The 12,301-nt window shown below is 47.7% G+C and overlaps 1 protein-coding gene across 6 annotated transcripts in view; it reads left to right on the forward strand.

The window, feature by feature from the left end:
* The window catches only part of LOC109641673 (SH3 and multiple ankyrin repeat domains protein 2-like), a 118,863-nt gene that overhangs the window by 96,535 nt on the left and 10,027 nt on the right, over positions 1 to 12,301 (forward strand). For 3 of the 6 annotated variants that reach the window (XM_069527651.1, XM_069527656.1, XM_069527654.1), the window contains 7 exons: positions 1,250 to 1,385; positions 1,950 to 2,030; positions 3,081 to 3,104; positions 4,067 to 4,105; positions 4,728 to 4,840; positions 5,087 to 5,192; positions 6,136 to 8,632. In XM_069527651.1, coding sequence (XP_069383752.1) covers positions 1,250 to 1,385; positions 1,950 to 2,030; positions 3,081 to 3,104; positions 4,067 to 4,105; positions 4,728 to 4,840; positions 5,087 to 5,192; positions 6,136 to 8,632 — 2,996 coding nt within the window. Of the gene's footprint in view, positions 1 to 1,249; positions 1,386 to 1,949; positions 2,031 to 3,080; positions 3,105 to 4,066; positions 4,106 to 4,727; positions 4,841 to 5,086; positions 5,193 to 6,135; positions 8,633 to 9,767; positions 9,865 to 12,301 lie in introns of all 6 variants that reach the window. The other 3 variants (XM_069527664.1, XM_069527660.1, XM_069527662.1) reach the window with 3 other exon arrangements.

Raw genomic sequence — 12,301 nt, forward strand, 5'->3', positions numbered from 1 at the left:
AACATCCGCCCTCGTGATGCAGGAGCAGCATCTTGGATGAAAGTCCAGAGAGACAGAGAGAGAGAGAGAGAGAGAGAGAGAGAATAAACTCTGACTCTGCGTCCACCTCTCCCCCCTCACTACCTCTCTCTCCCATCACTTCCTCTCTCCTTTGTCACCCTGTATTTTTCTCTCCCTCTCCCCGTCCATCAGCGCTCTCTGTTGCTCCAGGCCATTCTCTCTCTTCATCCCCTCATCTGACCCCTCCTCCTCTGTTTGTCTGGAGGAAAAGAAGAGAGGAGGCAAAGGAGAGGAGAGAGAGAGAGAGATAGTGAGGAGAGGAGAGAGAGAGAGACAGTGAGGAGAAGAGAGAGATATATATATAGAGAGAGAGAGAGCAGAGGGATACACAAAGAGAGAGAGAGGAGCAAGAGATAGTGAGGAGAGGACCAGTGCCCTTGTGAAATTAGACCATGCAGCAATAATTAGATTAGATGAGGCCTGTGTGTGTGTGTGTGTGTGTGTGTGTGTGGTGTTTTTGTTCTGTAATATTGTGACGTTCATACGAGAGCAGATAAATAAGTTTGAGACACACTGAGTTATAAAAACTATAGAGTCAGAGCGGCCGATGCTGACACAGATATTATAGAGTAACAAACAGGAATATTTATTCATCTGATTATATTTATATTCTTATCAACCAGTTCTAGTCGGAGGAACTCCAGAGAACGTTACTCTGACTCTTCTCAGATCTCTTCCAGAGAATATCAGGAGATTCTCATGTCTTCACGTCAACAGCGTCAGATAAAGACGGTGGTTGGACCATGATGTCCGACTGTCCTCCATCTTGTCTCACTGTCGGTTCAGGCTGTGACGTCACGGTCAAGTTGAACTCTTGACGTCACAGGAGGAGAATGTTTCACACACGTTGGAAGTGAACGGGAGGCGTGTGTATGTGTGACCGTGCCCCGAGGCGCCATGTCAGCCCCTCCCTCTTCCCTTCGGTTGGTCAGATCCCTGCCACTGCACCTGTCAATCACTGTGAGCGGCTGTGATCCGTCGTGAAGCGGCCTCAGGCTGAACGTGTCGGAGAATCACTGCCGTGGACGAGCGGCTGATTTATATTGTTGTGTTTCTAACGCTGTAAAAGATTTCACTCAGTTAAGTTCTCTGTCTCGTCACCCACATGATGTTTAGTGTCAGAAAATATGACGTCTACTGGAAGTTTGTAGAATATGTGACGCTCACCGCTCCGTTGTTCTTGACGCAGGTGAACCAGGAGAACGTGGTGAAGGTCGGCCACAGGCAGGTGGTCAACATGATCCGTCAGGGAGGAAACCGGCTCCTGATCAAGGTCGTGACGGTGAGCCGGAATCTGGACCCTGAGGACACGGCACGCAAAAAAGGTACAAACCCCCCCCCCCCCCACAGAAATCAATCGACTCTCTGACTGAGGTTCCGTGTTCGCCGCTGAAGACATAAGAGATAAGTTCAGACATTTAAAGCAGCTCGGACATTTTAATTTGAACGACCAACAGAAAACGGTTGGAAGTGAATTAAGCTCTGAACAGTTTTGACTAAAGGTCCAGACATGAACTCCAGAGGACGTCCGCACTATTGGTTCCGGAGTCTCTCTGGAGTTTGTCTTTCACACGTGAACGAAGCAGCTGGAGATTCAGAAATCTGTGCAGCGTTCAGGTGAAGGACAGAATGTAGGATTCCTCTGCGGTGGTCACTTGTTTTTATTTACAGCATCAGCACCGGCGTCGGCTCTTGTCACCACAAACTCTTTGTTTTGTTTTATTTCTATTCTATATCTATACTGAATCATCATCAACACGCCCACTCGCTCGTGGTAAATCTCCTGCTCTGTCCTCACATTGGCTCATTCGGAGAATGTGAAATATAATTTTATATAAAATGAATTAAATAAAATGTGATGTCGTCTCATGTGACTCTGTGTCCCTCAGCTCCTCCCCCACCAAAGAGAGCCCCCACCACAGCCCTGTCGATGCGCTCCAAGTCGATGACGTCGGAGCTGGAGGAGCTCGGTAAGAGTCTGCTTTGTGTTTTGACTTGGTCAGGAGCTCGGTGTCTAACAGCTCCTCTCTGTGTTCCTGTCTCTCGTTCTCATTGGTCCATCTGTAGTGGATAAAGGTAAGCAGTCCATGCTGCGCAACCTTCTGCCGTCCGCTCTCGTCCAATCACATCCATCGGCTCGCAATGGCTGAACGTCTCTGTTCCCGTCATGTGTTGCTTTTAAAGAAAAGAGGGGCGTGGCTTCTCCTCTTTCATGATGCATGACGGACACGTGCTTTTAAAGATCCCTGCACCCGTGAGCTGCTGCTGTGACTGCACCAAGTGACAAGTGTGAATTCAGTTTATCTGTGTTTTTATCTGTGTGTTGCTTTAAAAGTGCAGCGTTCAAACTTTTCAGACCGACGGGACGTTCAGCGTCTCTGAGACTCGGGAGGCGGGGAACAGGCCTGAGGCTCATTTTAGAGAAGTGTTTGAATCTGAAAAGACCTCTGTCCAGACCGTAGGCTGCAGATCTCTGTCAGCTGTCATCTGGGATATCAAGGCTTTTTAATAAGGCGGGGTTTATAATACACGTTGCTGCTGATTGGACGACACCTCTGACACACCCACCAAACGAGAGAAAACGCAGTTCGTTGACACTCTTTAGAGGAAACGTCGTTTCACACGGAAACTGTTTGAATGAGCCACTGAAAACATGTGACCATTCAGGTGTGTGTGTGTGTGTGTGTGTGTGTGTGTGTGTGTGTGTGTGTGTCAGCCAGAGGTGTGGAGGTTAAGAAGGTGAATAAATGAATGAGTGAAAAATTAACTAGTCAGCAGGTTTTTTTCTTTTCCCAAGAGAATTCCACATATTTGCATTTCATTGTTTCCTCGATACGTTTCTGTTCCTAACTGAGCTGAACGTGAATATACAGCTGCTGCAGGACGACACATTTCAATGAAACACACGGACTGAATACTGAAGCAAACACACAAAACTATTTTTATTCATCTTGAGAAAAGGATTGAGTCTGTTTTGATGCTCTGAAGAATCAGAAATCTGTTTGTGTCACCCCTCTAAGCCACTCTAAGGAAAAAGAAAGGTGGTAAGTGTCTGTGGGCATGTTTACGTCTGATCCGGAGTTTCCGATGATTGATTTGTTTTATCTTCCCCACCACCTCCGTTACTGTGACTAACTGACACTGTTGTACTCTGTTGATTTAATTTTCCTCTCAGTCAGACCATGTGGTGTTTGCAGCGTATCTGCATGATTTACAGTGTTTTGGATCGAACATCGTTGTGTTCTGAGTGTTGTTGTCGTCGTCGCATGGTTTAATGTTGTGGTGTCGCACACAAAGCTGTTTTCAGCTCCTCCGTCCCTCGTTCAGCATCGCAGGTTCTTTCCTCCTCTTCTTAACGTGTTGGATGAGACATTTTCTGCTCGGTTGATGAGTCGTCTCATGATTCACCTTCATTAAATAAAGGAGCAGTTCACGTCAGAGCGCCTCTCGTGCAGGCAGACACACAACCTTGGTTTGCAGCACTAACAGCAGGAAGCACACATTATTTACTCTGAGGAGAATTTCAACATTAAAAGGAAATGTGTGTGTGTTTATGCATAACAAGCATTAAAAGCTCTGAGCTAATGTTTGTTCATTTTACCGGACGTACAAAGATTTGCTGTCATGTTTCTTTTCTTTGTGTGTGCTTCTGTTTTTTCTCCTCTTGTTTCACTGCAGGCTTTTGTGTGTGTGTGTGTGTGTGTGTGTGTGTGTGTGTGTTTGTGTGTGTGTATATGTATGTGTGCGCACGAGAAGGAGGAGGTTTATTCCAGGAAATCTTTCACTCACAGACAGGTTTCCAGGGCAACTGTGTTGCATGTTGTCCGATATGCTGCAGTTGCACAGGTCGCAGACAGAGGAAACTAAGTTCTGTATTGTGTGTGTGTGTGTGTGTGTGTGTGTGTGTGTGTGTGTGTGTGTTTCAGCTCTAAACATAGTGAAGGTCATTGATGCTCCTCTCCTCCCCTCTCCTCCCCTCCTCCCCACTCCTCTCCTCTGTGTGTAGATGCGCAGAAGAAGAGGATTGTTTTCCAAGTCACTCTAAGTAATCACTGCCTTAATGCATGGAGCTTTGTGCGGCGCAGACAGAGCTGGTAGCCAGGGAGGTGATGACAGTGAGGGGTTAGATCAGGGCCAGCATGTAGCTCCTCTGAGGGGGACTCTGTCTGACGGCATCATCTCACACCAGAGGCAAGTTCAGTTCTGCCAAGTTTGCCGTTGGCGCCTTCCCCCACATCGCAGGTAAAATAAAAAATAAAAAAGACGTGGGACAGAAAACGGCAAACTTGACGGACTCCACCTTCATGTCTCATTTTTACATTTGACGAGGGACCGACCCTGAGAGTCGGATGATGCTGCTGAGTCGGCTGTTTGGAAAGAGCTTGCACGGCTTCCGAGGCTGAACGCACACCCGACGCATTTCACCCTCCGTCTGCACCCCCCCCCCCCTTCAAAATGTCTTTCAATGTTTTTCAGTTTCAGTTTCATTGCAATTCAGTGTGGAAACACAAGGAGGCGTCACAGTGAATGATTAGCTTGCGTTTGGCCCATGAGAACTTTTACTAAGGCTTTTTGCAAGTTCACCCCCCCCCTCCCCACCACCTTCACATACACATGCACACCTTAGTTTGTGTTGCTCACGGATTTCGGGTCAATTTGTCTTGCAGACAAAGTTGAAGAGATGACTCACGCCCAGAAGACGTCACCTGTTGATATGAAGATCGCCACGATCAAACCACGCCCCTCCAGTCGCTGCCTGGTTACGCCCACTGATATGAATGTAAGTGAACGGAGCTAAGCTCACTTAACGTTGAGAAACACACACAAGCACGGACGTTACACTTACACAACCAGCGTAAAAAAGAACCTGATTATTTTGTATGCAGATGATTCACCGTTATACTTTTAGGTTCAGATTGTTTCAGATCTGGTTGTGTCCTTGTTTGGATGTTGTGTATGTGTCAGCAGAGAGCTAATGAAAAGTGTGTATGTCTGGATACTTCATGAACAACGCTCTGGTTTTCAGTCCATGTATCATGACCGCCAGGGAGTAGCAGTGGTGCCACCCACTGTGCCTGGAGCCTTCCTGGGGTTACCGGAGAAGGGCACCATCAAAAAGCAGAAGTCAATAGGTATGATGTGTATTCATTAAGTGTGTGTGTGTGTGTGTGTGTGTGTGTGTGTGTGTGTGTGTGTGTGTGTGTGTGTGTGTGTGTGTGTGTGTGTGTGTGTGTGTGCACAACTGCATGTCCAGCACCTTGTGCTCTTGGCTTGTTGTAATATTCTATTAATGCTCTGTGGACTTTCTCTTGCAATATTGAAGCTAATTATAGATGAATTAGAAGGATCCAGTCAGCAAAGTGCTTTCAGGCGATTATATTTCAGGTCATTAAGCAGATGCTGAACCCTCATTCTCAGTGCTGCACTGGAGGGATGTCATGCAGGATAATATTACTCGCGGACATTTCGATTTGCAAAACCATCGTTATTGTAACAAAAACGTTTTTTTTTCGTCCCAATGATTGTGTTGAAAGCACATTTGCCGTGTGTTGGTTTGACGAGCAGCTGAGGGAACTGGTGTCTTTCATATTAAATATTGTCCCTCAGAGATTGTACGCTGTCAGCCATCTTTAATAAAAATAATTTCACTGAATCTATTCAAGCCATTTAGTTTTTTTCAATTAAAATAAAGATAATTGTGAAAGCATGGTCCTGTGTAATGTGCACAGCGTCTAGAACCATTCCATGGCTACTCTGGTTCAAACTGACACTTTCAACATAAATGTTTATTCTTGTCCTTGTTTCCGTTCAGTTGGTGAAGTAACTGCTCAGATAAACTCACCAGGAAATTCCCACTTGCTGCAGCAAACATCTTTTATCTTAGTACTTTTCTCATCGTCCAAGCCTCTGACAAATTTCAGGAACCCCCTGTTGAGATAAATAAAGGTTAAGGAAGAGCTCACATCAATAAATGAGTCGTTTCCTGTAGAATGAGCAGACCATGCTGCAAATAAAAAATAGGGACGTCTCCCCCAGGTCCTCACATCATTTTTCTTTCTGCCTCGTTTCTTCAAGGTACAGAGGAGGATGACAAACAAGGATTCCTCACACCTCCGCTACTAAAGTTCGCCCGCAGCCTCTCTATGCCTGACACCTCAGAGGACATCCCTCCTCCTCCAGCCATTTCACCCCCTTCTCCACCTGGATACAACTCGGCTGCTGGGCCTACATCCAAAGGCTATGGCACGACACGGCCCAGCTTCACCCAGAACTCACCCAATGCAGTGACGACCATAAGCAGAGCCGGCGTTGGTACGTTGAGGCGTGGCTATTACCGCCAGAGCTCAGAGCAGTTTGAGAGCACACGTTTACGAGGGCGCGCACCAGTGCCAGAGAACCCTTACTCCGAGGTGGGCAATAAGACACTGTATGTGCCAGCAAAACCAGCTCGAAGGAAGGGCATGCTCGTAAAGCAGTCCAATGTTGAGGACAGTCCTGAGAAGACGTGTCACATGTCAGCAAGCCCCTCAGGCCCGGTCTCCATGCCTACTACACCTGTAGAACGAACATGCTCATCCATCCCCATCCCCACAATCATTATCAAGGAGCCCTCCACCAGCAGCAGTGGCAAGAGCAGCCAGGGTAGCAGTATGGAGATTGAGCCCACCACCCCTGAACACCCGCCTCTCACATCTACTGTTGGTGGAAGTGGAGGTCTCCGTCCTGACGACCCACTGTCTCTAAGTAACCCCTTTGCTGCAGCCATTGCTGGGGCAGTACGTGACCGAGAGAAGAGGCTTGAGGCAAGAAAGAACTCAATTGCCTTCCAGTCGATAGACATTGGGGATGATGATTTGAGTGGTCCAACACCAACCCCTCGCCTTCGCCAGTCAAAGTCCATCGATGAGGGCATGTTTAGTAGCGACGAGCGGCTTAGAAGGATATTGGCCCCTCCGATAGCACGGCTTGGGCCCCCTGTAGGGGGTGGTAGTGGCAACATGACAGATTTTAATACTCCTGAGCCAACAGTTGTGCGGGAGCCGCTGAACACCAGAACTGGCCAGTGTCCCAACTTGGACAGTCCTGTTAGTCTCCCAGCCACTCCTCCTAAGAGCCACTACAGGGCCAATGGAACCTACCTCCACCCTGTCACCGGCAAGCCCTTGGACCCTAATTCTCCACTCGCTCTGGCCCTGGCAGCTCGTGACCGGGCCATGAAGGAGCAACAAAACCATCCTCAGAGTCAGCCTCCAAATCCTCCTCAGGTTCAAACCCCCAAGCACGAAGCCCAGTCCCTTCCAATCCAGCCAAGCCACAAACCAGACCTCAACCAACCTCTCTTTATTGACACCAAACTACGCTCTGGCATAGAGACAAGCTTTGCTGCAATCTCCACGGCAACCATGGGACGTCCTGGCCGAGGTGGCCTGCGGAGACAGATGACAGAGCAAAAGTATGAGTCAGATGGGGCACGGGAAGAGAGGCAGCATCAGGCCGCCGAGGAGAGGAAAAGTGCACCAGCCGATGTGGCGGACACGTCACAGCCCAAGTCAGCAGGGCTCTTGATGGTCCACACCAGCACAGAAGCAAGCTCCAAGGTTAACAACCAAGATGTGGAGGGGCAGGACAGCAACAGGCCATCTGAGCTGAAGGACCCCAACCAACCAGATCCACACAACCCTCCGACACTCTCCAATCCCCAGCCACCCTCATCACGGAGGAGGAGCGTTCCATTGGGTGAATCCTTGGATGAACCAGTAAAGCTGCCATTTCGAATCCCACCTCCCCCCCTGGCCTCAGTTGATATTGATGAAGACTTTGAATTCACAGAGCCCCTCCCCCCACCACTGGAGTTTGCCAACAGTATTGACATTCCTGATGACCAGGCTAGTGCCATCGCAGAGATGCTTCAGCAACAGAGACGGAATGGGGGACCTCCATTACCCCCCTATCATCCTCACGCCCCTCCACCTGTCATTGATCAACACAAACGGGTGGCGAACAGCATGCCCCCCTCATATCCTCCTCCTCCACCGGACCAAGAGTCGGGGGTGGGTGACTCGGGCATCGAAGAGGTAGACAGCCGCAGTAGCGGGGATCCTCAGCACATGGAGACCACCAGCACCGTTTCCAGCATCTCCACCCTGTCGTCAGAGGGAGGCTTCTGCGACAGCGCTCTGGAGAGCCTCTATGCCACTGCAGACGGACATGCCTTCCTGGTGGATCGGCCCCCTGTGCCCCCCAAACCCAAGGGCAAGTCTGTCATCAACAGGACATCACTTTATCATGATGCTCTCATTGAAGAGCCCCCAGAGTCCTATGGGTCTCCGCCTCAGGCCCCTCCCCCTCCCCCTTCATCCTCTGAACCTCCTAGGACACCCACTCAAAGGACATCCAAGCTGTGGGGCGATCAGCCCCCAGAGCTGTGCAGCCCCCCATCCACACCAGACACCAAGAACACCGTCATCACTGAGCTGAGCTCCATTCTGCAGCAAATGAATCGCGACAGGCCGCCCAAGCCAGGAGAAAGCCTCGACTCCCCCACTGGGACCAGGGGGGCCTTTGGAACAAGGTGCGTGATAAGTCCGTCTGTATTTCCAGTGAAATGTTTTCATTGACCCGCACCAACACTGTCCTTCAAATACTTCCCTCTTCTTTACTTTTCATTTATTTTAATGGTTCATTTCTATGAGTAAGAACATTACTTAATTTACAGGCAGAGGAAAACCTCAACTCTTCTAGTTCATGCTGATGCAGTATTTTCTTTTTGTCTGGTGTTTCCTCAGAGTTAGCACAGCGGTGGTATCAAGCACTTGACTGCTTATTGATTGGCAGGTACAAGCACCAGGGGTTGGGGTTCACTCCTTGATGTATCAAGTCTTGTGGGTAGCTTGGTTTTTATTTCCCCAAGTTTCAGCCTGAGCTCTAACACTCATTTTGTTATCGCTCTGGTCTGAATTGTTAGCGAGAGGCTGCTTAAATGTCGTGCTGGGTTTGAACTGCCCTGACAGCGACACAGTCTTTGATTGACAGTGGAACTCTGAGATTGGTTCTATGTTCTAACCGCTAGCTGCTCAGGATTTAACTCAACACTGCTGATGAGTGTTTGGCAACGGCAGTAGAGGAGGATTTTGAGACAAGCTTTGACTTTGTTGTAGCAGCAGTTTATGAGGTCTGTGTGTCAGGGAGTGAACTGAATGTTTACTTGGCTGGAAGCACAAAGGACCGATCCCGAATGAAAAAAGTCACTGAGGCAATAAATAAGAAAGTGAGCGCTGTTTACATTTTGTAGGTAGGATTTAAGGAATGGTTTCATATGGGAGAGAAAGATTGATTTCTATCAAACCTGCAGTAACTGGGACAACACGGTGATGGACTCCGCACCTGAACCAGCTCGGCTCATGTATGAGCGGGGAAAAAAAAGCACGATAAATAATTCACGGCTCTCATGCATTTTATATGAACGGTCCCATCGCTCATCAGAGAGAGCCGAGGGATGGCGTCGGTTCCTCTGGACGCTTCTGATCTAATAAGAAACGTTAGATCAAAACAGTGACGTCCATTTTTGGTAATTCCAGCCGCTCAGGTCCGCTCTCGTGTTCCCTCCTTCACGCTTCACGCCACATACGATCATATTATCCTAATCTTCATCCTTTTACGGTTCAAAGTCATGTCTGTTGACCTTTTACACCTCATCTCATTTTCAGCTCACGCCTCTTCATCTTCATCTCCATTCTCTCCAGTCTCCTGTCGTTCCTTCACCTCTTCTTTCTTCATGCTCCTCTGTGTCTCCCGTATTCACAGGTAGGTTCCATCAGCTGCCGTCATGCCAAGGACACGTTCCCAGTTTTTATTTTTCGTGTAGCGCTGAGATGCTACATGACTCTCGAGCCATTTGTTGCATAAAGTTAGGAACTAGTAAATATTGGAGCTGATTTCAAGATGATACTGAATATTACCCTGAATTAAAACTGCACTCGCTGTGAAACAACGTGTTCAAATCTTTACTGATTCAGAGGAACGAAGATCTTTAACAAAAGAACGGTGAATAAAGTACGTTTGTCTTAGCATCCTGTAGCTCATGAACCTGTGAGTCATATTAACAGGAACATGGTGTGTCCTCAGGTGCAAGGTCTCTCAGGACCTGCAGTGTTCAAACACTGAACAGATCTCTGCCTGTACAAATCCTGAATAATCAAATGAAACAAAGCAATAAGGATGTACAATATATATTCTCTACCTGGTCGTATTCACAGATACACATTTAATAACGTACGTTCAATACTGAAGCTACAAACCAGAGAGCAGTCCAGTTGGTCCACCGTCGGCCACAACTCATTTTTATCATGAATGGAGCCTTAATCTTTTGGTGAAACTTCGAGCCTGGAGTGATTTTTTAGAAAGAAAGTGAAGAAATCTAAACACTTTTCTTTGACAAATAAAGAGTGAGCTCCCACTTTCAGTAAATGTCTCCACTGAAGTTTCAGAAAATCCTCATAAAAACGTTTTCATCCTGACGAGAGTGAATCGAGATCGTAAAACATTTGATTCTGAGCAGGACGTAGACTTATTTAAAGAGTGCAGGAACTACATATCCCATAATCCATTGTGAATGATCCTTTCCAACTACCTCCAGCTGCTTCATGAATTGAACCTCCTTGTTGATATATCGTAGTTCGTGTGTTTGGATGTAGTGTTCATATCGTGTATAATACAGAGACGTCCCTACCACACATGAGGATTCTGGGTAGTGTAGTTCTTCTCCGTGACATCGTGAATAAAACATGTTTTTCTGAAAACACAGCTGATGTCATACGGACTTGTGGCTTCTACGGGAGAACATAACATCGGGTCACAGTCTCGTGCTGACTCTACCTCGGATGGTTAAAATTTTATGGTCTGTTCAGAAAATGAATGATGGGATTTTTAACTTCAGGAACCAAACTGTTGAGATCTATTTATTATTCCGTCAACATTATCGTCATTGTGCTAAATTAAATTGTGAATTTAATTCCAGCTCCATTATCACTGCAGGTAAGACTCTGGGCCAGACAGAGACGTTCACTCTCTTTCAGCATCTGGCTTCTGGAGTGAACATCTGGTTTGCTGGAGACAAATGAAGTGACGACAGAAAGTCCAAACAGAGAATAAAATGAATTTAGGTTTGAATTAACTTGTACATCTGCTCACAAACAGCTGAGACTCATCACACACACATCTGTAGAAAGTGTTGTCTCAGATGCTCTGATGTGATCAGTCCTGCAGAGTCTCAGGTCTCCACTTCACCGTGTAAACTTCCATCAGATTATTTACGTTGTGATTCGGTGAAATACAAATAAAATAGAATTGAATTAATCCGACGCTGAACGTCCCGCTCGCTTGTAATCTGGTTTTTCATTGTGTGTGTTTCTCGTGTCAGACAGAGTTTAAACCCTTTCTCTCGTGTGCCGCCAGGGTCGGAGATTATCCGCCCGCACAGGAGGTTTTTGTGTTTTTGCTCCTGAGGGTTTTCAAATGTTGAATTCAACGAGAGACGAGCAGATAGGGGGCGCCGTGTCATACGATGAGGCCTGAGGAGGGGAAAGGTGGCGCTGCCTGTGTGTGCGTCAGACAGATGGAAGCAGGGAAACACAAGATGGCCTAGATTCACACACACACACACACACACACACACACACACCTCTGATATCATGCTCCTCACCAGTGGAAACATCTGATTCTCTTCTTTTGGATTTTGTGAGGTTGATTTTTTTTGTTCGGTCTTCGTATATTTCATCCTTCTGTTTCAGCCGCCCAGATTAAATGTGCGTTGGTTGTGCCTGTGGACGAAAAGGGTTGCCTAGCAACCAGCTGATGAGAGCAGCCCCGAGGCCTGCAGTGATGTCAGCCTGAGTCGGGGGAGGGGTGTGTGTGTGTGTGTGTGTGTGTGTGTGAGAAGAAAGAGAGAGAGAGATGGAAGGAGGATGGCCTCACCCTCAGCAGAGTTCAACATCATCTCACGCAGGTCACGTGCCGCGCTGCTTTAGTAGGCCACCATTATGTAACCCAGCAGAGCCGAGTCAGTGTGTGTGTGTGTGTGTGTGTGTGTGTGTGTGTGTGTGTTTGAAAGAAGCAGGGAGTCATGTGATGTGGGCGTGGTGAAGGTGAGGTCTCCAACCACACGTTTCAATGACGCTGCATCACTTTCCTCTCGTGCCGCTCAGCTGACGGAGAAGCAGCAGTGAGGGAGTGTGTGTGTGTG

Source organism: Paralichthys olivaceus, chromosome 1, assembly GCF_024713975.1.
Source record: "Paralichthys olivaceus isolate ysfri-2021 chromosome 1, ASM2471397v2, whole genome shotgun sequence".
Classification (NCBI taxonomy): Eukaryota; Metazoa; Chordata; class Actinopteri; order Pleuronectiformes; family Paralichthyidae; genus Paralichthys; species Paralichthys olivaceus.